This window comes from Lissotriton helveticus, chromosome 11 (genome assembly GCF_964261635.1).
Source record: "Lissotriton helveticus chromosome 11, aLisHel1.1, whole genome shotgun sequence".
NCBI classification, from domain to species: domain Eukaryota; kingdom Metazoa; phylum Chordata; class Amphibia; order Caudata; family Salamandridae; genus Lissotriton; species Lissotriton helveticus.
This window is the reverse complement of record NC_136072.1, coordinates 1,036,324,675-1,036,351,738: the sequence shown is the minus strand read 5'-3', so window position 1 is coordinate 1,036,351,738 and position 27,064 is coordinate 1,036,324,675. Positions and strand designations below refer to the sequence as shown.

Genomic DNA, 27,064 nt, shown 5'->3' with positions numbered 1-27,064 from the left:
CACACTCAATAGTGAGAAAAAATACGGTATTATATGGTTTACTGGTGCGTACATGCTTTACTAGTCACACGACATACGCTTTGATTTTTACAGCTGATTGATTTTTTTAGGCCCTAATGGAAGGAGATGTAAAAGATTCACTGAAGAAAAAAATTCTCGTCAATTTAAGCTTGACCTAGATTGTGTATTATCTGACTAGAATTGACAATATTTAGGGTAAAAGCCAAAGATCTAAAAAGGCAGATTTACAGAAGAATGAGCATGAAAATAACCTTGGTGGGCTGCAGTCTTTAAAAAAATTAAACACGTCTTTCGCAGTCCTTTCAAAGTATGTCTGCAATGCAAATTTACTGCGTAATACAGAGTCAAAATCCTGATTATTTGCAAAATATATTGGCATAGGTGTTCAGCAAAACAAGTTAGTTGAAAACTGCAGGATCTTTCTTTTTGGCTCTGCATCCGAATTATATTAACAATTCACATCAATCTGTTACAACAATGTACTAAGCAGTTGTAGACCCACAGAACTAGGATATATTATTTTTCCTGGATTGTATGTGATGTGTAGGAATGAAGTTGTGAAAGGCATGGCAGTACATTCCTGAGAGTTGTCCAATAGAAGGCTAAAACTGGCCGGGCCAGAGGCTGCACATGTCACATAGGGTTAAAATGACACAATACACTGACCATCAGATGTGGACAGGTTGCAGGACTCCTGCTCTTGAATCTTTAGAGAGTTGGTCACCTCAAGGGAGTGTTCAAACGTTATCCACAGTGCCGTAAGGCCTGCTGCACTGGATATGGTGAGGGCCGCATAAATAAGGTGCAAGGGCAGAGGTTGAAGAATATTAAGCACAAAAAAGAGGCCCACTAGTGAAGCTAGTAATACATGTTAAATGGAAAAGAAGGAAAAGAAAGGTACATGATTGTTGACAGCTCTGGCCCTTGCACTGCTAGGATTGACCCAACAGGTTTCCAGTTGGGAACATCAGCTATGCAGCAGCTCTTGTCTTTATGCCATGGTGTGCCTTCGGAGGGCAGAGGTCTCACTGTAATATGCACATTGACTTATCTAATGCATTGGACGGAATAAATCAAGCCTGTTTTTGGTATAAGATGCTCTAGTGGGGCGCGCCGCTTCAGGTTGTTCATACTAAGAGCACGACTATTGAAGTCCACCTGCAGCAGTCTGGGTATGAGACGAATCTGTGTAGTCACTATTCTCCTCTTTAGTACTAATATGAGTGTTTGGAAGAAAGATGAGGTGCAGCAATATACACCCAGCTTGGGGGATCAAAATCTATATCGGTTCGGTTCTTTGATTATGGCATTCTGAGGTTTAACGGCACTCCTATCAGTCTCCAGCTGGAGTGGGTCGCCTGGAGAGTTCTGCCACACAGAAGAACCTGGTAATGAGCATGACCACAATCATGCACACTGGCATTGGTAAAGAACAACATATTTGGTCCTTGGGACCTCACAAACTAGACATGTTTAGTAGTTAGAAATATTTAAACATTTTATTTGATCATAAATTGGTCTGGGACTATCGGTTGATGCCACAAAGTGCAACGTTCGTCGTGTATCCGAGAGTCTGATGTGAATTATAAGAGTGGTGGAAGCTCAACATTGGTATCCAAGAAGGCCTATATGGCAAAGATTCTCCTAGTTTTAATTCATGGAGCTTCTGTGTGCTTAGATGGGACTCATTTTGACTTTGACGAGGTCAAATGTGGCAGCGCATGCTCCAGCTTAGGGGCTCAATACCTTTTGCAGTTATACGCCTGGAATGTGTTGCTTGAATATGAAGGTACCTTAAATAAATGAAAAGACAAGAGGTGTTTGGCAAAATAGGAACAAGTTGTTTTAATTAAACTCAGCCGCCGGGAGAGTATTGACAGAGGTACATATAAAGACAGTCTCAGAGTACAGAAGTTTTGGTTGCTCATATATACATTTTGTGGGTACAATAAAACACATTGACGTTCTTTGGGAAGCATCATAGTCATAAATAACAAGACAAAACATATGATAAGGGGGACACAGATGGATCCTGACCTTGGAGAGAACAAATGTGGACCAGTGTGTACGTGTTCAGATGTCCGGTTTGGTGAGCGTGGGATCATCTCGTGCAGTGTGCATGTCATGCCCTGATCGGCTGAGTGTTCCTAACTTCATGTTTAACTTTGGGCTAAGTGTAACCCCACCTGTGACCTGTCAAATGGTAGGCTTGGGTTTGGGTCATAGGACCTGTCTAACCACGTATCTCTTACTTGTGGTTGATGGAAAGGTCATCTTGGATAAAGCCAACAACAATGGTACGAGTTTGTGAGTGCGAGCAAGTGTAACATGGCAGTCATTGATATTGCATTTGACGATATTCTCATTATTATGCGTTCAGTTGTTACATCGTACTTCAACATTGTATTTGATTTGATGTCATGCGGGCATAAGTTGCGGTGAACATCGGCATTGTATGTACTGGCATTGCCATCACTGTGTGTGCATAGGTTACAGCGTTCATTGACATTGCATTTACTGGTATTGACATCATTGTGCGTGCATAGATTACAGAGTACATCGATATTACCTTTACTGGTGCTGCCGCTACTATGCGTGCATACATCAGGGTGTACATTGCTATCATAATTATCAATCTCAAATGCGCCCTCAGATCAACCTGAGGCGCAGAGCTAGCTGAGTTTGTAAACCGGCGAAAGCGAGTAGCTTGGGCCCCTCCTGATGCTTTCTGGCTCTCAAAGGAAGAATTGAGGGCTACTTACGTATATACATATGTCCTTTCACTGTTGTGCATAAGAGAAACATTCTTAAATAGGACCTTAACTGACTAACACCCCAAGTAGTGTATACATACCCAATTTCTCACATGCGCAGTGCAAGCCAATATCATACACTTACAAGATAAATCGTATGTGCCTTATGCAAGGGATTTTAACCATGCTATCATACAATCTTATTTGGCTTTAAATCCTCCACCCAATGAAAAACGGAAACTCTATGCTGCTTTGGTAAAGTTTGTTTCCCACTGATTTAAGATCAGTGGGGAATGGCAGCATATTGACTGGAAAGGTATTGCCTGTTCCACACAGTGGTGAAGTCAGTGGTGAAGTCAGTGCAGCATACATTTACGGGCTATCATAAATTGATGAGTGTTAGGGATCAATTTATCACCTCTCTTGTTGCATGTTTTGTGCTGGGAGATGGTTGAATGCGGCATGCCTTTGATACTACTCTTCAAATTTGAGGGCTAAAGCTAAATCTTTGCAATAAATCTTGGTCTTAAACCACATGCTTGTGCTTTATGAAAATGCCAATGAATTAATCTAAAAGCACATAGCATTTTCTTTTGTTGGAATAGCATCTGGACACTTAGAATTGTTTGTTAGGTGTTTTTTAACGTTTTGTATTGATGATGTGATAACTATGTATGGTATTTATGTGCATTCATAGGGGAACGAGTATCATGAGTATAGAGTAATGATCTACACTACCACATTTGCATTTTGTTCTTACTGTTGCTTTTGTCCATTCTCCCAGCCTCTCTCATTATCTGCACCCAGTGAATGACACACATATACTGTGAATTGCATGCTAGTGGGAAAGGGTTAATCCTGCTTCAAACTCAGATCAGTATAGAGAGAGGAGAGTAGGGGGAGGTGTGATAATAATGGTAATGAAAGAGTGTAGAGAAACTGTATGCGGTGGTGTGTACCCACACCAGTAAATTGTTTCAAATGTGTTATCAAAGTGCAAACCAGTCTGGGATCAAGGTAAGGAATGATGAAGGTGGTCATGTAACCACAGTTACAAATGTGACCAGGCTGGGTTAGTTCAGAAGCTAAGGAGGAAAGCAGCAATAAGACAGCTTTCTCATTTTTGTAGGGTGTAATTGTTTGAAATGTTCTCTTTCATGATTCTTAAACATAATCTCCATGATTAGTGTGATGTGAGATGGCATACAGATTTGAGTATGTGTTTTATTGCGGCGCTGATGACTTATGTTCCATTTTCTCAGAAGCAGAAGAAAGTCCCGCAGGGACGCGGTCTTCCCCATCGCCACCGGCCAGTCCCTCAGAGCCAGACAAGAGTTCTCAAGAATCATTGAGTGCATCTCTAGAAAGCAGTAAAGAGAATCAACAACCAGAAAGTACATCGTCACCTTCATCGCAGAGTGGGAAGGTATACCCCAACAACCATGTTCCGGTGGGGATCCAAGATATAGTCGCCATGTCCCCTGAGCTGGACACCTATGCCATCACCAAGAAGGTCAAGGAAGTGCTGACAGACAATAACTTGGGTATGGAGACATATTATAATTTTCCAATTTTTCATTCTAAACCTCAGATTAAATTCCAGCACTATTAATGATAGCACAAAAGCAGTGAAAACAATCTTTATATCTTATAATCTACGTTTCGAAATGTTCACAGTGACGATATAAACCAGCAAGTTGAAGAGAGGAGTTTACCTTAAATGTGGCACCCATATAACTTACCTTAGTGCCATGTAAACAGTCTGTCGTGCTTTTTAGCTAGTAACTTTAAAAGATATCTAGAGGCGTTTCAAACGAGATACCCAGTGCTACTCTTGATGGGGTGACCCAACCACCGAACTCTCACAAGCCAACTAATATTGAGTTATAGTTGCTGAGTCCTTTAATTGATACTGAACATAAATCCCCAATTAATTAAAGAAATATGTGGCAGCACTTCCTATGGTGATGATTTTGCTGATGTGATTTCTGTGATGTAAGAATGCCAGTGGAAATTAATTCAGCAAAATCACCTGGAATCTCTTTTCCGACCAGCTGGTATTCTCAGCGGTGGAGGGGAGCAGTAGATGCGGGAGAAAACAGATCAGCTATTGTGACTTATCCTTCACTGCAAGACTTTACTTATATCACCACTGGTTCGAATCTGCATACATTTCGGAATCTTCTGGCACTCAAACATGTAGTCTGCAAACTGGGTCATGGTAATCTCCAGCCCTAAGGTTATCTTCTGTTCTTAAATTGTAAAAGGTGCCGACTTAAAACTTTGCTTGTGTCACTTATCGCATAATAGGCAGGCCAGAAAACCAGCACCGGCATGAACGCCCAAGGCAAACACTGGAATGACTGGCTATATTGCTGTCATCTAAGCAAAAGACCAATTGACTGGCTGGGTTGAATTCCAAATGCCAAAAGCCAGCTTCCTGCCATTTCAGGGTGTCTAACTTAAAACAGAACATATTTTATGGGAATGCAACTTATATCCATGAAGAGGCAGCCCAGAACTCTAGTATTACTGAAAAGTGAGGTACTGAATCGACTTATGCTTCAGATATGGACTTGGTGGGGCAAGGGATTGCTCCCCATCTGGCCTTAAAATCTGCATTCTCTACTTATGTACCCCATTGAATTTAATTTATTCTTTTAGTTGAGTGATCAGTTCGCATTTATAAACACATGCTGCATATAGTATTGCTTGCACATGCACACTGTATAACATTTGCTTTACTATAGTTTGATAGCACATCAAGTATGCATATATGTATTCATATGATTTATATCATTTATAGAATTAGGTGAAGGTGCCACAATATTATTATGTTAATTCTTGCATTTTGCATTTTACATCATTTGATTTGAGGACTTCCCTTTTCAAAATAATCAGAAAGGCGTTTTTAAGCTGTGTACAGATAAATGTAAGATGTAGAGGAAATCTTTGATTTCCTGGGAGACTTGGATTGAGCGAACAGAAGCTGTAAATATCCCTTGTGAAGCCCACAGGCAGGCAACTCAGAGCTAGTCAGGCCTTATCAGTTTACTGGGCATGCCATAGCTGTGGATCACAGAGACAGACAATGATCTTTTTTATACAGCAGAAAACTCCTGCTGTTCCACCAAGGCAAGTTAGGCTAATCTATGATAATAATCATATGCACATTCGCAATCACAAAAACCGGTTAAGGTGATGTCAGAAAGAAAGAGGGCCTTGCAGACTTTATATTCACATTAATTCTTTTGATCAGATTTGTAAAATTCAATTTGATATATACACAGACCAAGAAAAAACAATAGTGCTATGTGTCCCCAAGTGAAATGGAACCATAAAACAAACAGTGAAAAACATGTAACGTGTACAGCTTGGTTTCCACAATTTTTTTTAAAAGGCGACCAAAGATTAACTTAGTAAGGATTCCAGCTTTTGTGTACAGTAGTCAGAGCTGTTAAACTGGTTCGCTTTCAAATACAGTCGACGGCGTTTCAACCTTTTTACAGTGCAGGGTCTCTTCAGGACCAAGGGATATGGGGACAATCTAATGATCAGAAAACAAAAAGAAGGCATATGCTTAGAATGCTATATGTCAGCTAGGATCCCTAAAAAAGGAAGGATTTAGATGGAATAATGAGTACCTGATGGTGATTGTTCAGCCTCGTGAGACAATGAAATAAACAAGACACCGGTAAAGTGAGAGAAGAAAAGGGAATACTCACACGGGGACCCGGTCGATGGCCAGACCTTCGGGTACTTAGGCGACAATAGAAAGGAGCAACATTTCACATCTAGCTAGTGGGCTTCATACACCCTTTCAGTACCTTATCCCCTCTGAAGAATGCTTCCTTAGATTACTTTAAATACCAATGTGTACTGTGGTTTAAAAACACATAGCCTCCACACCCCACGAAATCATAACAAAAAATTTGAAAATGTTAGGTACTAAAACTGGGCACATGTAAATCAACAAATTATCATATTCGACTAGCAAAGCATTACTGCGCAGCAAAGATGTATCTGACCCTTCTATTGAAATATATCAAGGTATGTGTTTTTTAACCCCTTCGCTGCGGGGCTGTTTCCCCCCCGCTGTGCTGGGGGGCGGGGTGGGGGCGCGCACAGAGCCCCCATGCTCATGACAAGGTCAGCTCGTCATGAGCTACGGTGCTCCGGTGCTCATGACGAGCTGAGCTCGTCATGGCCACACCCGTTCCAATGGAACGCTCAGCACTGCAGGGGAATCAGGCCAGCATGCAAGCTTTCCAAGTAACGGGCGCGGTCATGACGAGCTCAGCTCGCCATGAGCACCGGAGCGCCGTAGCTCATGACGAGCTGAGCTCGTCATGAGCATAGAAGAGGTTAAGAAACAGCAGTCTATGTAGCACTCTACCCCTAATTGTTTAGGAGGACCTCATTGTCGGGTGTTGGCATGCACTTGCTAACAACAAACCATGAGCCAAGCCCTGCAAGCAGCACTCTCGAAGCAGCCCAGAGTCAGGAGCACACATTCTTTACTCACCACACAGTCTTATGGATGTGAGAGCTAAACCTGAAGTTTGTAAGTGAAAGAGGTAATGCTGTCTTGTAATGCTGTCCGCTTATTGAAAATCTGAGGTACTGGCGATGTCCCGGATGGATTGGAATGTGGAAATAGACCTCCTTGAGGTCGAGTGCGACCATAAAATGGCCTTGTTTTAGAAGCAGGATGACATCCTGAAGAGTGACCATGTGAAAGTGCTCTGAGAGAATGTATTTGTATAGGGGCCTGAGATGTAAAATTGGTTTGAGGAACCCGTCCTTTTGAGGATAAGGCAGTATAGCTAGTAAACTCCCTTACCTTGTTGATGGTGAGGGACGGGTTCTATGGCTCCTTTCTAGAGGAGCGCTTGAAAATCTTCCGTGAGTAACCTCTGGTGTTGCAAGGAAAGTTTGCGAGGTGGAATGTTGGGAGGTTCTATTCACACAGGTATATTTACATGTGCAGATTTATTCATATGTAAATTTCCTTTTGGAACTAGGTTTAAATGTGCAATTCACCATTTTTCAGTATGGAAGTGTAGAATTGCAGGTCTCCAACCCCTGTTACCTGTGGCTGGAGACATCTAAGACTGAATTTACGAGTGTATTGTTACTACTAATAACTTTTCATATGTAGGCAGAGATCCCCACCACCCGATTGGAGACGAGATCTCCCTATGGTAAAGTATAGGGAACAATGATACATTTAATTAATCTTTAAAAAAAATATTACAAATATTTTAATGTAAAATATCGTTCATTTTAAATGATTATTATTAACCTAGAACTGATCTAATGAAATGTCCCAGCACATCAACTTATGAAATGGAATGTTTATTCAATAGTTAAAGAATTAAAATAAATTCATTTAATTTGTAAATATTATTTTTTAAATCAAATTCTGTTTATTTGAAATTTTCCATTGAGATCGACACAGGAATGGAATACATACGCAAAAGTTGACAGAATAAGCCCAGAGTTACAGAACTCACATGTAAGTTACAGCTTAGTCACAAGGTCCATGTCTTAGAAAGCTTATACTCATCACAATCTTAACTTGCGGCATGAAGCATCCCACACCTGTCATTCAATCCCCCCTCCAGAGAGAGTAACTTGAGAAAGGAAACTAAGCGTACCCAGAAAAGGGAAAAAAGAAAAGAAATACGAACAAAACTGTGATGTCATGCTGCAAATAATAATGGGAATTCCTACTGCACTGCTGTGGAAATTAGATATGAAACAAATTAAGGGCCCTAAGGCGTGGGGCGCAAGCCATCAGTGGGAGCCCTTCCAACAGGTAGCTCACCAGTGGGTACCATATATATTCAAAGCCTTTTCTAGCATTATCCACTGTCAGCCATGCGCTCCAGCGCCAGCACCCTCCACAGCCTCACGTGCCATTGCGTTAAAGATGGTGCCTCGAGTTTTTTCCACGCTGCTGCTACTGCCATTTTTGCTGCCCCCAGACAAAGCCACATGACCGACGTATCGCTTAGTGTTTGGCGATTCAGGGTTCGGTCTCTCACCCCTAGCAAGGTATGTTCCAGGGACATAGGAATCTGGTACCGAAGAATAAGTTTGATTTGGGATAAAATCTCCTTGCAAAATGCCTGAATAGAGAGACAGTCCCACCAGATGTGACGAAAGTCGCCTAGCAGTCCACATCCCCTCCAGCACCTATCCGAGGTAGTGGGAAAGATCCAATGTAGATTCTGAGGATATAGGAACCAGTCATATATAATTTTATAGTGTGCCTCCCTGAGGTACATCGAGCAATTAAATTTCACTACATCTTTACTTAAATGCGCTCACTGTTTTTCGGCCAAAGGGATATCAAGTGCATCCCAAAAGCGTTTATAATGCAGCGTCGACCTGGGGCTCAGGGCTTGTATGAGAGCATATGGAAAGGAGATACATCCCTTGGAGGTGGAACCCGATTGGGCAAACTTCTCTATGGGGAGCAAGTCCCTGGTAGCAGCCAGCGCACCAGGGGTCGCTGCAACCAATGTTTAAGCTGTAGATAATGATACTCTTCTTTAGCAGTCAGCTCAAATTGTTTCCTACATTTTTGAAAGGTGAGAAGCTCGACTTTCTCAAATAAGTGGGAAATCACACTACAGCCTCCCTCCCTCCAAGCCTCGAACGGACCCTCGTGAAATGCAGGGGGGAAAGCAGCATTCAAATGTATGGGCGTGTATGGGGAGGGGAAGGTAGTGAGCTGCAGCCTCCTAGTAAAGACATCCCATACCTGCAGGGTGGTGGATGTGGGAGTGCTAATGTAGCCGTTGGGTGGCCTATCTTGTTTAGGCTTGCATAAAAGGTCCCAAATCGTGCGGCCAACTATTTGTCTGTCCATATGGAGCCAGTGTTTCTCTGATGCCCTCAGTGACCATTCTGTGATTACACATAATTGCGCTGCCCTGTAATACCCTTTAAAATCCGGTAGCGCCAGTCCACACTCCGTACGAGGTCACGTGAGCAGGCGATGTGGCAGGCGCGCCCTTCTCCCCAGCCATATAAATTTAGCAAATGTCGCAGTTCCCGAAAGAGACCTTCTTCCAACGGAATGGGCAATCCCTGAAAGAGGTAAAGCAAACAGGCAAGTGCATTCATCTTGATGGCATTAATCCTGCCCAGCCAGGAAATGTATGCCGCTCTCCATTTACCCAAGTCAGTTTTTAGCTGGCATAGCAGGGTCATTTTTAACTTCATAAACTATAAAAGTATTTTGTTAAATTCTTAACATTATTTCCTACGTGGAGTTTTATGGACCTGCTGCATTATTTTCTATGGGAGTGTCTTGCAGTACCTGTGAGTGCCATGTGTCGTGCTAGACTTACTCCAAGGATGAGCTGAAGTACATTTGGAATGTTTTAAGGCCTTTTGGCAGTGGTCTTACTCTTTTGTGTGTTGGTTTGTGTATTAGCATGTCCTTCCATAAACCCCTCCTAACCCCTCTCTAAACCCCTCATATTTTGTATTAAGAATTCCCCATTTTTCAGGTGCTCCTCCAGTCCGACTAAGATCCAGAGGGCTTTCCAAGCGAATTGCTCTCTGCGAGTCCGAGCGACCAATTCTGATGCACCTGTATGGTGATGGACTCGGTTCGCTCGGACTCACATTGAATTCTATGGGAGCCTGTGTACCGAACGCGTACCCAGGCTCCCATAGCAAAAAGGGGCCGGTGGGGAAAAGCGTACACCCTATGGCGGGGCACCCCATTGTGCCCATCACACTGTGCATGCATGGAAAGAGGGGACCCATGGGTACCCCCACAGAACCGATTCAGAGGGCCCCGGGTGAAGGGGGGCCTGCTACAGCCCCCCGAAGTCCGATTCCCACAACCATTTGTCTCGCTGAGACCGAGTCGATAAGACTGTCCGAATCGTGCATCGTACTCGTTCGTTGGGAAGCCGACTCCATTGTGCGGCACGAGGCTGTGCGAGCGAGCCGGACTGACAGGATCGGGTTCGGAAATTATTCAGTCGAAGCAGACGAGATCTTCGCATCGTACTTGGTCATTCGAAACGAGGGAAGATTTGGTCGGAAACATAGGCTCTGAAGCGGATTTGCTCGTTCCAGAACCCCTGTGGAGGCCTTCCTAGCGAGATCGTAATCGGCCCCTAAGTATTAAACTTACATGTGTTGAGATCTCTAGATCGAAAGATAGGAAAGGTGGAAGTGGAGATTTCCACCTGTAGGTCGGTGAATTTCATTTTGTTCTAAGTAAATAGTACTACTGTAGCACTAGTTTATATAGAGCTGAATATAATTTGTGAATGGGGTAACCAATCACTTAAAAACTTGTATTTTAAGTGATTCATTTAATAAACAAAAAAATAACTTAAGTGTTGTAATTCAGTATTGGAATGTTTGCCCTATTGTAGATAGCATAATATTTTTCAACTTCCTCTGTTGAACTTTTCAAAAGTGCTAAATTCACTCACAGAATTCCACATTTTAACTTGATCTAAATGCTTTCCAGATAACATAGGTCCCCTTTGCGGCTTACGCCCGTTGTAGCATAGATGTGGTTTTTTTTTAGATTTTAAGGCGTTTATTTGTCTGGGATTTAGACTAGAATTCCTGTTGTGTATTCTTACTGTTGTCAATATTGAATTTATGTCCTTCCCTCCTTACTTTGTAAAGCGCTCTGATATCCTTCAGGATCTTGTTCGCGCTATATAAAACTTTATAAATAAATAAATACATTTTGTTAAAGCTGTGAGATCTGAAAGAGACACATTAGTATTAGATTCCTTACCATAGAATATCCCCAGGCGTCAGACTGGATCCGGAAATTTTTGCGTAGCAGTACCCTTGCGCGTCGGTAGGTGGCGTCCGTCGTCGGCGTCATGGGCGCCGTGATGACGTCGTCGGAGTACTTAGACGCCGCCTCCGCGTGCTGACGTCAGTTCTTCTTTTTTCCGCGCCAGCAAGCGCAGATCTGGAAAAAGCAGTAACCCTAGTCATTTTTTACTAACTTTTTTGATTGCTTTTCGAAGTCTCTCGACTCCGAACGGTGCCGTAGGGATGCCCGGCTTCAAGCACTGTGACGATTGCGACCGTCTGATGTCGGTCACGGATCCTCACCGCGTCTGTTTGTCCTGTTTGGGCGTCGACCACGACGACAAGGCCTGCTCCGACTGCCGGGCCCTCTCCTCGAAGGCAAGGCGGGAGCGGTCCCGTAGGCGCCTCGAGCTCCGGCATTCGGCCCCGCGCCGTGAGAGGTCCCAATCCCCTGGGAGGTCGAGGGACAGGTCGCGGGCTCGGAGCCACCACAGCTCCGAGAGTAGGCCGCACTCCTCCGGGTCGAAGTCGTCGTCAGGTAAGAGGCACAAGAAGTCCAAGCGGCGTCATCGCTCCTCGGACTCCCCCCGACGCTCGCGCGATGCGGCCGGGGGTTCGGGTGACACCACCCACGTGGCTCCGTCGGAGTTGCGGGCGCCGCGTGCAGCTCCACACCCTCCGGTCCCTGGGCTGAACGCGACCCCGGAGGAGATCGAGCGCTTCCTCATGGCCATGAGGAAACTCTCTCCTCCGACGGGCTCCGCGGCGCCTTCGGGCCCAGCGGACCAGTCTGGGGGCCCTAGCGGGTCGGCGGCTCCGGCCCCGACGCCGTCGGGTGCTTCGGCCCGACGCCGCCTTCGGGCCCGCGCCGCAGGACGCCGCTGGTCCTCCTTCGGGATCGTCGCCGGTGGATCTGACGACCTCCCCGGCGTCGTCCTCGGGCGGCGCCGGCCCCGGTTCTACCTTCGTTCCTGTTCAGCCGTCAGAACGGCCCCGTTGGGCACCGCTCCAGACGTCGTTTGGTGAATTTCACTTTTATGAACAGGCCCCATTGGTTGAAAACCCTGAATTTCAGGAGATGGGTGATGAAGAGGACTGGGAGGGGTCGGAGGACCCTCTGACCAGGGAGTGTCAGTCTCAGGAGGACTGGACAGGAGACCTTGGGGAGGCCAGTGGCCTGGACACCTCTCCAGACACTGGGTTTGTCTCCCCCCCTACCGTGGTTTCGGAGGAGGGGGCAACATATAGTGTGGTGCTGATGAGGGCTGCCAAGGCCTCGGGCCTTGAGCTCCCCGTCGCGGCCGTGAGGACTAACCTCCTCACTGAGGTCCTTAAACCGCAGTCAAGCTCGGCCGAGCCTCTGCTGCCCTTTAATGAGGCATTGACCGACGTTCTTCTGGGCACTTGGTCCAAGCCCGCTACGGGTTCGCCCGTAGATAGGAACGTGGCCAGACGCCACCGTCCAGCCCCGGGCGACCCATGTTTCCTGTCCTCCCACCCTACCCCCGAGAGCCTGGTCATCCAGGCCTCCAATTCCCAGACCGCATTCCCGTCGGCCCCGCCGGACCGGGAATCCAAGAGGTATGACCAGTATGGGAAGAAGATCTTCTCATCCCTTAGTCTAGGACTGCGGTCTTCCAACACCGCCTGCCTCTTGGGACGTTACACCCACTCTGTGTGGGATAAGGTCGCGGAAGTGCTGCCTGAGTGTCCGTTGGAGGTACGTGCCAAACTCGGCCAAGCCCTTGTGGAGGGCCGGGATGCAGCCAAGTATTCCATCCGGTGTGGGCTGGATACCACTGACTCGCTGGGTAGAGCGATGGCAACGACGGTGGCGGTCAGACGCCACGCCTGGCTGAGGTCCGCCAACTTCTCGGCAGATGTTCAGAGCACGCTCATGGACATGCCGTTCGATGGCCGTCGCCTCTTTGGCGACAAGCCAGACCATGCGCTTGAGCGCTTTAAGGACTCCAGGGCTACGGCCAAGTCCTTGGGCCTCTCGGGCCAGCGCCAGCAATCGGCTGCCTTTCACTCCTTTCGTGGCCACGGAAGGGGTGCGCCCATACGCGCCGCCAGCCACGCACTGCAGGGCAATACCCAACGCGGTGGCGGCCGTGGGAACCGCCGTCCGGGCGGTCGGGGCAGCGGCGAGGTCAGTCCACATCTTCCCCCGCAGCATCCGCCTCAAAACCCTCCTAGTACGTGCTTTCAGGCCCATGTGACGCCAGTGGGAGGCAGGGTTCGCCATCACCACCTCCACTGGCGCACTGTCACATCGGACAGGTGGGTGCTGCAAATCGTCCGAAGGGGCTACTCCCTCCCCTTAGAGGCGACTCCTCCGGCCATGCCACCGCAGAACCACCGTGTATCGGGGGATCATTTGCGACTTCTGCAGGAGGGAGTTACGGCCCTCTTGGCCAAAGGGGCCATCGAGCGCGTTCCTGGGCCAGAAGTAGGGTGTGGTTGCTACTCCCACTACTTTCTGGTACCCAAGAAGGGCAAAGGGGGCCTACGCCCTATCTTGGACCTAAGGAAAGTCAACGGCTTCCTCCGCAAGGAGAAGTTCAAAATGCTGACATTGGCTCAGGTTCTGGCTGCCCTGGACCCAGGAAACTGGATGGTAGCGTTGGACTTGCAGGACGCTTACTTTCATATCCCCGTCCTGCCTGCCCACCGGCGCTACCTGCGGTTCATGGTGGGCCACGAGCACTTTCAATTTACCGTGCTCCCCTTCGGCCTTACCAGCGCCCCACGGGTGTTCACAAAGGTGATGGCGGTGGTCGCAGCTCATCTGCGCAGGTTAGGGGTTTCAGTCTTCCCCTACCTCGACGACTGGCTGTTGAAGGCGGGCTCGCCCCAGACAGTCGTCAGCCACCTCCAGACGACGGCGGACCTCCTGCACCAGCTGGGGTTCTCCATCAATGTGCCGAAGTCACACCTGTGCCCCTCTCAGAAGCTCCTCTTCATCGGAGCGGTTCTGGACTCGGCGCGGTTTCGGGTTTATCCGCCCGAACAGCGGGTCCGGGATATTCAGGCTCTGATTCCCATCTTTCAGCCGTTATCCCGGGTTTCGGTCAGGTTGACGCTGCGGCTTCTGGGGCTGATGGCCTCCTGCATCCTACTGGTGCATCACGCCAGGTGGCGGATGCGGGCTCTGCAGTGGGACCTGAAGTTTCAGTGGGCCCAGCATCAGGGCAACCTATCCGACCACGTCCTGATCTCGGAGGGCACTGTGAGACAGCTGCAGTGGTGGCTTACGGACCGCGATTGGGTCAGCGGCAGATCCCTCTCCCTTCCCCGACCGGAGCACGTAGTTGTGACGGACGCGTCCCTCCGGGGCTGGGGAGGCCACTTGGGAGAGGCGGAGATCAGAGGCCTCTGGTCTCCGGCGGAGACCCGGCTCCACATCAACCTGTTGGAGCTCCGGGCGATTCGTCTGGCACTGAAGGCATTCCTCCCCTCTGTACGGGGGAGTGTAGTGCAGGTATTCACGGACAACAACACCGCCATGTGGTACTGCAACAAACAAGGCGGGGTGGGGTCGTGGATCCTTTGTCAAGAGGCTCTTCGCCTTTGGCAATGGCTGGAACGCCAGGGCGTGACCCTGGTGGCTCAACACCTGGCGGGTTCTCTGAACGCCAGGGCGGACGAGCTCAGTCGTCGGTGCATGATGGATCACGAATGGCGTCTGAACTCGGACGTGGCGCACAGCCTCTTTCAGCGATGGGGAGAGCCTTGGTTAGATCTATTCGCCACCAAAGAGAACGCGCAATGTCATCAGTTCTGCGCGTTGGAATTTCCAAGGCGGCACTCGCTCGGAGACGCTTTTCGCCGCGAGTGGAGTTGCGGTCTGTTGTACGCCTCTCCGCCTATACCACTTCTGCCCAGAGTGCTGAAGAAGATCAAGCGCGACCGGGCCCAAGTCATCCTTGTGGCTCCGGACTGGGCACGAAGGTACTGGTATCCAGAGCTACTCAGTCTGTCAGTCGATCCCCCGGTTCGTCTGCCTCTTCAGGAGGACCTTCTGTCGCAGCAGCAGGGGACGGTCATCCACCCGAACCTGTCCAGTCTCCACCTCCATGCTTGGAGATTGAGCGGCGACAGTTGAGGCCATTTGACTTGCCTCCTGAAGTTTGTAACATCATTCTGGCAGCCAGGCGTCCCTCCACAAGTCGGTATACGCCTGCAGGTGGAACAGATTTGTGGCATGGTGCACAGCAAAGGCTGTGGATCCCCTCAATGACCCTCTTTCTGAAGTCCTTCTCTTTCTTCTTTCTCTTGCCCAGCAGGGCTCTGCTCTGGGCACTATCAAGGACTACCTTTCTGCCCTTTCAGCCTTTCTCAGGCTGCCTGATCAACCTTCGTTGTTCAAGTCCCCTATTGTTAATAGATTTCTTAAGGGCCTCACACACACGTTTCCTCCTGTTCCGTTTGTGATGCCTCAGTGGGACTTGAACCTGGTTCTTACCTTTCTGATGTGCGCTCCCTTTGAGCCACTTCACAACTGTCCTCTTCGCCTTCTGACCTTGAAGACTGCTTTCCTGGTTGCCATCACCTCTGCCAGGAGAGTGAGTGAGCTCCAGGCCCTTTCTTGTACTCCACCTTTCCTTTCTGTCCATCCGGACAAAGTGGTGCTGCGTACCAAACCTTCTTTCCTGCCCAAGGTTGTCACGGCCTTCCACATCGGGCAGTCTATCACCTTGCCAACCTTCTTCCCGCCACCGCATCCCTCTAAAGAGGAAGAGCGGCTCCACCGTCTGGACCCAAAATGTGCGCTCTCATTCTACTTGGATCGCACACGCCAGTTCCGGGTGGATGACCAACTCTTTGTTGGTTACGTGGGCGCGAAGAAGGGGAAAGCGGTGCACAAGAGGACCATCTCCCGGTGGATCATCCTGTGTATCCAGGCATGCTACTCCTTGGCTAGGAAGGAGCCTCCTGCTGGATTGCGGGCTCATTCTACCCGAGCCACGGCGACTACCACTGCCCTGGGCAGGGGAGTGCCCTTACAAGACATCTGTCAGGCAGCTACGTGGGCATTGCTGCACACGTTCGCAAGACACTACTGCCTGGACAGCCAAGTCCGGAGGGATGGCTTCTTTGGCCGTTCCGTCCTCCGGGACTTTCTGGTGTGATTTTGGTTCGCAGACCCCCCACCGGGGTTGGTATTGCTGGGGTATCTATTCTAAGGTAAGGAATCTAATACTAACGTGTCTCTTTCAGATGCACAAGTTACTACTTGTGTAACGATATATCTGTAAGAGACATTAGTTAGTATTAGATTCCTTACCGACCCACCCATCCTCCCCGTTCTGCGAACCAATATCTAGGGTTAGGGTTGCCCCCTTTCAGGGCCCTAGTTTCAATGGCACCAGTGTTGGTTTTTAACATGGCTCTGCGTTTCTGGCGCGGAAAAGCTGTGTCTAAGAACTGACGTCAGCACGCGGAGGCGGCGTCTAAGTACTCCGACGACGTCATCACGGCGCCCACGACGCCGACGACGGACGCGGAGCCGCAGACGACGCCTACCGACGCGCAAGGGTACTGCTACGCAAAAATTTCCGGATCCAGTCTGACGCCTGAGGATATTCTAAGGTAAGGAATCTAATACTAACTAATGTCTCTTACAGATATATCGTTACACAAGTAGTAACTTGTGCGATTAGCAGATGTTTTGATCACTCATTTAGGGAGCAATTCAAGTCAAAAGATCACTTCAGATGGTACAATACCCTGAAATATTATGTGTTAGTCTGAAAGGGAAAATTTCACCCAGCAAATCACTGTCCTTGTGTAGATCACAGAAGTGATTATTAATGGACAGATAGAACACTGAGGAATAATTCTAGTTTCCATGTATTGATACCAAAGCCATTCACAAGCAGCAAAAACAAAACATTGCCATGTCATTAATGAAGACAAGACAGAGTATCACACAGAAATACCCGCACAATGTACTTTCTGATCCAAATAATTACATTTTTAATAAGTGAGCTACTGGGTTTTTAAGAACCGGCACAGAACCGGTAACCCAGCGGAGTCAGGGTACACCCAGAGACCTCGGGTTCTTCCTGATCCAGACCACAGAAACTCAGAGTCTTCTAGGTGAAGTCAAAGATCGATTTATTGGCTGCAACCAAGGTAACAAGTGTCCTAGAAGTACAACACACGGGGAAGTATATTCTCAGGAGACTGCTCGAATTTACAAAGTCAGGCTTCTCTCTTTATACAGAATATTCAGCTTCAGGCAAACATTCTTTGAATTTGTAGTATGTCATTTACAGTTATTGTTTACAAAGGAAAAGCAGAGTCATGATGACATGTACATATTTCACGTCGTGCTGCCCACAACAAATCACCCGGCAAGGCCCAACATTTCATCAGATATCGGTGGACCCCCAATAAAACAGGCACCTCCCCACCATAAAGTAAGTGAAGCAAAAAGAGTAGAGACAGATGTTAGCAAGATACGGCAGGTGTGCGCGCTGAAATGGTTTTATGGCTTGTTGAGCCTTGATGCTATCTTGTTCGGCCACTGGGAGGGGAACTGACCTAACGAGTTCGGCCTGGGGCAATGGTTCCAACTTGCACAGGTCATAGAAAAGTCGATTAAGGAGTGTGTCCTTGTGGAATTTAATTCAGCTGGATTAAGGCCTATGTAAAGGGCAACACATAAATGGAAGCCAAGGGTTCAGAACGCAAATGACGATTTCGAGGCGAAATCGTCACTCGAATATGCTGGAAATATATGTACATGGTGTGCTCGTCATTCTCGGTCTTTTGATACCAAATTCGTCATGTTTCGACGAAGTTTTAATTCTCGTGTCCAGAACGATTACATGAATCCAGAATTTTCAGAACCACATAAGTGAGATTATGTTTCTAAGCCCCATCATGATGCAGTTTATTTCAGATTTTCTCTTTTTTTTTTTTAAACAGGGCAAAGGCTGTTTGGAGAAAGCATTTTGGGTCTGACTCAAGGTTCAGTGTCAGACCTTTTATCCAGGCCCAAACCCTGGCACAAGCTGAGCCTGAAAGGCAGAGAACCTTTTGTCCGCATGCAGATCTGGCTCAACGACCCCCACAACGTCGAAAAGCTCAGAGACATGAAGAAAATGGAGAAGAAAGGTGAGCTGTTCCTTCTTTTTTGGGTACATGTAAAAAACCATGTCAATATGAAGTCCTCCAGTCTCCAGCACTTATACTTAATGTTGGGGTTAATGGATCATACTTGTTCACAAGTGGTGTGGTTCTTTCCCACTTCAAATGACTGCTGTGGAAAGTTGACAGATAAGCGTTGGTTCCATATTAAGCCTTGTAAGCACTCTCCACTTGCTGCTTAAATTCCAAAGGCATCTGAGTGCATCTCAAACCAGGAAATGCAGTTAATCCATTCTAAGCACATTCACATTTTGCTCAAGCATACAAAACCCTAGCCCAGTGATCCAAGTGATGGTGGCTCCTGTAGTAAGCCCCTTTGGTATCTACTCACCATGCAAATTATGTGAAACCCTCACAGAGTACCTACGCGGGTATTCGTACAGGATTGGTAATGCTTTCTCACAATTATCTAGCTACTTACACTAAAATGGATGTAAGTATGTGTGCACTTTATGTATGTGTTATACAAAGTGCAAACCTAGCCAAAAGACAGTGGAGCATTGTAGTGAGTAGATGCCCAAACATTCTTAAACTACATGAGTGGGTAGTTGTTCTTTAAGAAGGCTGTGTCTTAAACATTTCTAGCTTCATGAGTGTGTATTCCAGTCAGTGAAAACCATGAGTTGACTTTAGAAGACATACTTGAAGGCTTACATGGTGACAAAATGTTTTCTCACAAGCAGCAGCTGTAGGCGGACATGCTGCCAGCTTCCTCATAAATGAACTTGTTCCTCGTGTCTTTTTCAGCTTATTTGAAGCGGCGCTATGGGCTGATCAGCCCTGGATCAGGTAGTGAATCTCCCAATACCCGCTCCGAGTGCACCAGTCCCAACCTCCAGGTGCACGACTTCACCCTGCTCCACATGAAGAAGCCTCGTGTTGTTCTTGCTTTGGAAGAGAAGGAGGCTTTGAAGAAAGCTTATCAGCGAGAGCCTTACCCGTCTCAACAGACAATTGAACTGCTATCATTCCAGCTTAACCTGAAGACAAACACTGTCATCAACTGGTTCCATAATTACAGGTACTGCACCAACCCTTTGGCACACGTGTTTGAGGACCCAATTGCTGAACAGAATTCCTCCCGTTTACGAGTTAAACCCCATAGAATGGGGAATCACAGTGTGGACACAGATTTCACAGGCAGAATTCTGCTTGGAATTACCATTTTTGTGGGACTTGCCCTGGAAGAGTATTTTCTTGAATGCAGAATTGCAAGCTTTGTGATAGGTGTTTTCCAAGAACAGCAAAGGTCATGCTTCACCTGCATAGTTTGCTTTTTTTTTAACACTTTATTTTACCAGTTTAAACATAATAGTTACAGTGCATTGCAAATAGTCATCTTACACATCCATTATTCGTTCCTGACAAATACATATACAGGGATGAGCATCGTGGCGATTAACTCAGTGTTTCAGCCTTGTACCAGGACAGCCCAGCCCTCAACCCGCATCACTCGATCCCAGTCCCAGATATCGGACTACCAATGCAAAATTACCAATTATTTCACAATTAGCACATTGCATTGGTTATTCCGTAATTGCAATTGCAAACCTTTGATAGCATACTGAATCATATTAAAAATTTGCATTTGCATGTTTGGCACTTTCCGTCTGTGGTTTTGTATGGTGTGAGATGCAAGCATTAGAATTCAAAATGTGATAGTCCTACTTGGGATTGGCACACTGCTAGCCAAAGGATTCATGGCAAAGTAATAAATTCTGCCGCTCACCCTCCCTTCGCTGAATGGTGTACTGCAATGGACTGTTGTGTGAAACAAGGAGAGCCCATTTACACTGCAAGAGGTTACCCTCGCAAACATTGTAAAATGAGGGGGGAATGGTGGGAATACGATAAATTAGAGTAAATGATTTAGTGAACTGACATATATGTCTATTGGATGTTTTTCACTATTGTGATTGCACTATATTTATTGTTACAAGTTGCATGCAAGGATTAAAATTTGGTTACAAAAACAAAGTGCACCTTTAGCCTCTCGTAGAGAACCCCTATTGAGGATAGCAGTTACTTTGCACAGTGCAAGGCCTCCACGATATATGATGTGATTGGAGATGTCATTTTTAAGGCCAGGAGCAATGCATGGAAGGAAGGTTGTTCAGATTGTGTCACTAATCTTAATTGGCAAATTTATTGGATTTGGGTTTTCTTCTGATTGAAAATATGCGCCTGCACGTTCTGACTTTTCAGTCTGTGGATGTGTGCAGTGTCAGATGATAGCATTAGAATTCGAAATATTAATGCTTTTGTTAGTATCTGGCTATTCAGTGGACATTTTTATGTTCGTGCACATTTATGTGCAGATCTTTAGACCATGGATAAATTGACTCATCAAGTGCCAAACTTTGTCGACATCTTTGTGTGTGCATGTGTTTTGTTCCAAGGGTAGCAGATGCTGCAGGACAGCATTCACTCATTTAATATAGTTTGTGGAACAGCTCCCAAGAGCAACCCTTGCAGGTAAGAGCGGTGGGGTGGAGGAGGGAGGACTCGACAGACGACTACAAGGGAACATTAATTATTTATTTAATTTTCCCTCGTCGTCTGTCGATCACCCCCCCAACCCGCCCCACCGCTCTTACTTGCACGGGCCACTCCTGACAGCTCCAGGATCAAAAAGATGTGTGCACCCACCTAGAGTATTTTTATTGGTATATAAACATCATGGGTCAAAGTTACTAACTATTTCAGAAATTAAGATGTTACAAACACAGTTAATGTTGTTAAGTAAGAAAGAAGGTAGATGCCAATTTAATGTTGAGCTCTCAAATCAAGTGTACATTTGTAGAATGCAGAAAGTTACCTATTTTTTAAAAAATGTTTTATTAATGTCAGCCGTGGTGACTAAGGGCATGTGTATCTCACTCCTTGTATTAAATGTTTGCTTTAATTCCTTTGCAGATCACGTATGCGCAGAGAAATGTTGGTGGAAGGACTTCAGGACAATGATACAGACCAAGAGCTGAACAGCTCTGATGGCTTTATATCGGCTAACGACTCTTACAGAGAACCTATTCCTCGCAGTCCAGATTTTGACTCAGAAGACAGGAAGCCGATGCGCAACCATTTCAAGCACTCCATGCAGTGTGATAATTATACCCGTCCTCCAACACGGGAAGGGAATCTGGCCAACATTAAACAGGAGGAAGTGGAAAATGCTGCTGCTGATTTTTGCTACAAACGTTGTGAGTCATGGAGCTTGGACGCAGACGTAGACAATGTTTCCACTTCAGCTGATCATCCGAGTGATTTCAAGGAAGAGCAAACAGATGAAGTGTGTGGTCAAGATTCACAAAAAACTATACAAAGTGCAAGAGCTCTCACAAGGAGAGCCCCATTGCACCCTAAGGTTCACATGTCTGGAATTCCAGACTGTACTGCGCTCGACTTGCAGCGAGACAGTGAAGCTGTGGAAAGGCTGCACACTGACCCAATGAGCTTCAAGTCAACTTCCGAGTCCTCCCGTTGCAGCTTGGAGGTGTCTTTGAACTCACCCTCCGCAGCATCCTCACCTGGTCTCATGATGTCCGTCTCTCCCATCCCATCCTCCTCGGCTCCCATTTCTCCTTCATTGCAGAACCCTGGTTCTGTCAAGCCTCAGAGCTCAAGTCCTGCTACAGATGTGGGATCTTCACACCCACCCATCAAGCATACATCAAATAACCAGAGGAGGCATGAGAAAATGGCCAACTTGAACAACATCATTCACAGGCTGGAGAGAGCGGCCAATAAGGAGGAATCCTTAGAATGGGAGTTCTGAACTCTCGCCCCTCTGAACTGTCCTAATTAACTCTTTATTTCTAACTATTGCATCTTTATGAAACCAAGGAGTGCAACAAAGAACTCGCCTGACCCGTTTCATAAAGTGAAATGTTCTGGTAGTGGGGAAAAATGATGTTGTTCCACAAGAGAGGACAATGTACCCTTGCTCTAGACTCTTGCCACGTGGTTGGAGGAAATTGGCCTATGTTTTAAAGCTAAAACCAGGAACACTTTTAGAAGAAGAATATTTATAGAACTCTTTTAGATATTTTAATAAAATCGAATTTATTAACAGCTTAAGCTGCTTTGATAATAAAGATAGCTATAAAATGATCATGATGTAGCAGTTGTCATTAAATGTACACTGAAGTCCTGTAGTTTGCCACTGGATGAGATTAAAGACAATTGTTCAAAGCCATCAAGAAGCACTAGAAGACTTGACCAAATTTAGTACATTTTGAATCACAGTTTTTTCACATTTGTCTGCAAGACAATGCATCACAACCCTTCAAAGAGACTGTGTTGTAGTCCAAACAAGACTCTAAAATTGAAATTCTGACGCCACTCAAGTCTGTATTTCGCTTTGGTGGTATGTTTTGAAACATGTGTAACACCGAGTGTCATGTGCAAGTGTATATGTTGTAGAAATGTCTGCAATAGCCTTCCTGAACAAATTTCAGCATGGTAAATAACACATCTCATTCTACGTCATTAAGATGGCGAAATGTCCACTAAAAAGCAGAGCTTTGATAACAGGGTTTTCTGTTCATTTGGAAACTTGTATTTATCATTTGGAAACAACTTGAAAAGCTCAAATGGGTGATTGAGAAACTGCAATGTGTCACCTCTTGCAAGCTGGTTTTGCTTTCAAAACACCTACTGAATGCAAGATTAAATTCGTAACTTTTTCTTGCTCTATTAAGTGAAAGCAATCTGGCAAAGAAGTAGCTTTTTAGGCTTTTCAGAAACAGTGGCAGTATATGAATAAGTCTGAATCTATGAGTTGGGACACAAAAAATACAAAACTTTGGCTCAAATTCGTTGTTAACTTTGTCTAAACTTTTAAACATATTTTGGGACATGTAAACTGTATTGTAAAAAAGCACTGAGAAATTTAAAACAACACATGCAGATCTTACATTTGTAATTGAATTTAAAAGTTGTATGCATTGGTTGGTACCTCAACATGCTCTTTATAAAAAACATTTTCAGCACTTCCCCCACAATTGTGCGATAATTTGGGTGACAATTACGTATTGATGATATAGTACGTGTCTAAAAAGGCCTAATGCCAGTGAGATTATTCTGCATTAAGGAGCTCCACTGCAAAGAAAAAGTACGACTAAACTGCCCTCGCTAACTTGCTTTGGACTTAAAAAGTCAAGCAACAATATTTGTTTTAACTGGTACCTTAGTGTTTCCACCGGCCTGGCTATTGACCGTCTGTCCCATTATCAAAGATAATGTCACATGCCATCACATCTTTAGACTTTGCAGGTGTCGGAGCATAGTAACCTCTTTATATTGTAACTATGAAGGGTCAACTGTGTGGCGACTCCTCACGAGTTGCATTAAAAAACTAGCTAAACATGGCTAATGTAGTACTACGGATGATGTCAGACCTGTATTCTGTTCACCTTGTAACTCATGAAGTGTAAACAGAGTGGAGTGATCTTTCTTCTTTTCCTACATGGCCCACTTGCTAGCATGCCATTTAGTTACCTGCTGGATTTTGGTTGTTTCTTATATAAAGGGATTTGTTTCAGGGGTGTTTAACACTGGTTCTCTATGGCCACAATTGAGCCGGGTTTTCATTGATAATCACAAATTATGTAAATGATTCCCTTTTAGATTAATTTAATGTTATTGAGCTTTATGTTCATATATGGAAAGTCTGGCATTGCCTGAAACCTTCAGGCCCAACGTGGAATGCTCTTGACTACACTCTCATATGGTGCAAACAGCTACTTTAGAACTGTGCTGATTGGGGATGTACATTTAATACTTTGGCTGGAGCCAGAGAGGAGCTCCTTTTTGTAAATCTGTACAACCACTTGCAAAACAAATCTTCCGACTAAACTATTGAATTAAAAAACAACTTACCTAATTTCCCCTTGCCTTAGGCTGTACATTTAATAGCTTTCCTCTATGAACATTTTTATTGAAATAGGGAATATTTTTATATTTTGTCAATGTTTAACTATAACACATTGTACAATATTACATTTGACCATCGGTAGAGGTAAGCATCTCCCAACCCATGATCATTTGCAAGCCTTGGCAGGCTCCAAACAAACATGTTTCACTGGAACATTGGTGGTCTCTTAAGAAGCAGCATTAAAATATAGGAATAGCGTTGCGATAACTATTCTTGTGAGTGTGCTAGGCTGAGCTTTAGTGTGACAGGATTTGAATCAGCACTTAGCCTTTGAAATATAGCAATCCAGCTGCACTAAAGCTAGTGGACACGTGGGGAAATGTTGTTAGGCTCATGTACTGTATTCAGTTTCTATAAGAAATTGAAGAATATTGTTAAAAAAAAGTAAAGCAACAAGTTCTGTAAAGAGTCACTAAGTACAGAATTGTATAATAACGTTTGTGTTTTTGTGTTTTTCATTAAGAATGATTTCAATCCCAGTCACTCAAGTTGCGTTGTGTCCTTCTCTGGCACTCATAAATATTGCTGCATTTTTAATACCCACATGCGGCTGCTATACATGAAGTTTGTGGTTTTGCACCTGCTGCATTGATGTACAAGTACTTGAGGACACTGAATAAACCTGCAAAACCTTTGGTATACATGACTTTCAGTACCTGAATGTATTCTTTCATTCTGTTGTGCTTCATTTGATTGCTTTAGTTGGGTGATTTTGAGATTGGAAATTGTTAGCATAAAATGTATTGACAGTACGTTTTGCTACACAAATACACTTTAAGAACTTTTTGTCAATGCAGAAATGAGCAGTGATGATGTTAATGTTACAGAACTCAAAGCATCAAGTGGGACAGAGTATTCAGGTGAGTGCGACAGTTCTCTTTGTGTTTGTCTTTATTTTTATATTGAGCTTGTCTATCAGAAATACTACTACATACAATCATCGCTGCTGCAAGAGAGTTGGTGGTATATATATATATATATATATATATATATATATATATATATATATATATATATATATATATTGCAGCACAATCCAACTTCTGTAGTCGAAAAACGGCAAGCTCGCTGGTATCCGGATTTTGAATATTTTAATGCAAACCCCCCCTCACCCCAGACAGACGCGTTTCGCTATTCTAGCTTCATCAGTGTCAGTTTGTGTAAAGAATCAATCGCCGTTTTAAACCCACCGGTCATTGCTACATTCATTGACATAGATGATGGTAAATATTGTCAAAAGCGGTGGCCATCTTTAAACATATGTCTCCACATATATCATAAGTGTTTGTCATGGCGAAAAATAAAGTGCTTAGTGCATAATTAAAAACATTTCTACAACAAACAGTTCATAATTTGTGTACATACTCTCGTTTTGATACAAAGAAGATAGATATTCAGATCCTACATGGCCACACTATACACTTGCATTTAGTTAGTGTCTTTCCTTGTAGGGGTGTATCCCCAATTTCATTATGTTATTAGTGCCATGGATCGGGATGTCTACCCTTTTATTCTTTTACTTGATTCTTTTTTTGTTTTGTAGCCCTGTATGGGCAAAAGTATCATTGTTATATAATCCAATGAGCAGTGATGTCGGTTATCGGATAAATGTGTGTTATCAGGCAGTATCTCTATTTTTCTCAGTTAGAGTTTGGACATATAAGAGTGTTGATACACATGATCCCATGTGCATATTTAGAGGTGGACCCACAATTCTTCATCATTAGTAAGGCCCCATGGGGTCATAGTTTTAAGGTCGATGATATACCTAGATTCTAGGACTCGAAGTGCCTTTTCTCTGTCCCGCCCTCGTTCTAGACGTTTTACCTGATCTATACAATAAAAACTCAGAAGATCCCTATCGCTATGATGGCATTCTGCGAAATGACGAGCAACTGGATATGCTTTATCCTTATTCGCGATTGCTCGCATATGTTCAAGGATTCTGAGTTTAGTGGGGTTAATGGTGCTCCTAATGTATCTTCTTTTACATGGGCACTCTAGACAGTAGATGATGTAGTCTGAATTGCAATTTAGGAGTTTCTTTATTTTCCTGTTTGGTCTATCCTCTCCTGTTCTGCCCGGATACTCTAAACTTTCTTACTGCCTTTACAGGCTTTACAGCGCAGACAGGGGAAGGACCCTTTGATGTTGGTAAGTTCAGGGGGCTGGGCCTTTGAGGAAAAATGGCTACGGACTAAATGATCAGATAGTGACTGACAGCGTCGATAAGTTATCAAAGGCTGCTGAGGGAGGTGCCCTTTTAAAATACTGTCAGTAGTCAAAATGTGCCAATTTTTCTTAAAAATGTGGACCAGATCTCAAGATTTGGTGTTGAATTTGGTAATCATTCTCACCTCATCTTCCACCTTTGGCACTT

General features: G+C 45.2%; 1 protein-coding gene across 4 annotated transcripts in view; it reads left to right on the top strand.

Annotated features, from left to right (window-relative positions):
• CUX2 (cut like homeobox 2) overlaps nt 1-25,330 on the top strand; it is an 854,685-nt gene extending 829,355 nt beyond the window's left edge. For all 4 annotated transcript variants that reach the window (XM_078667470.1, XM_078667473.1, XM_078667472.1 and 1 more), the window contains 4 exons: nt 4,037-4,318; nt 18,528-18,716; nt 19,497-19,770; nt 21,666-25,330. In XM_078667470.1, the coding sequence (XP_078523596.1) occupies nt 4,037-4,318; nt 18,528-18,716; nt 19,497-19,770; nt 21,666-22,524 (1,604 nt within the window). In that variant the 3' untranslated portion in view covers nt 22,525-25,330. The remainder of the gene's footprint in view (nt 1-4,036; nt 4,319-18,527; nt 18,717-19,496; nt 19,771-21,665) is intronic.
• The last annotated feature ends 1,734 nt before the right edge of the window (nt 25,331-27,064 follow it).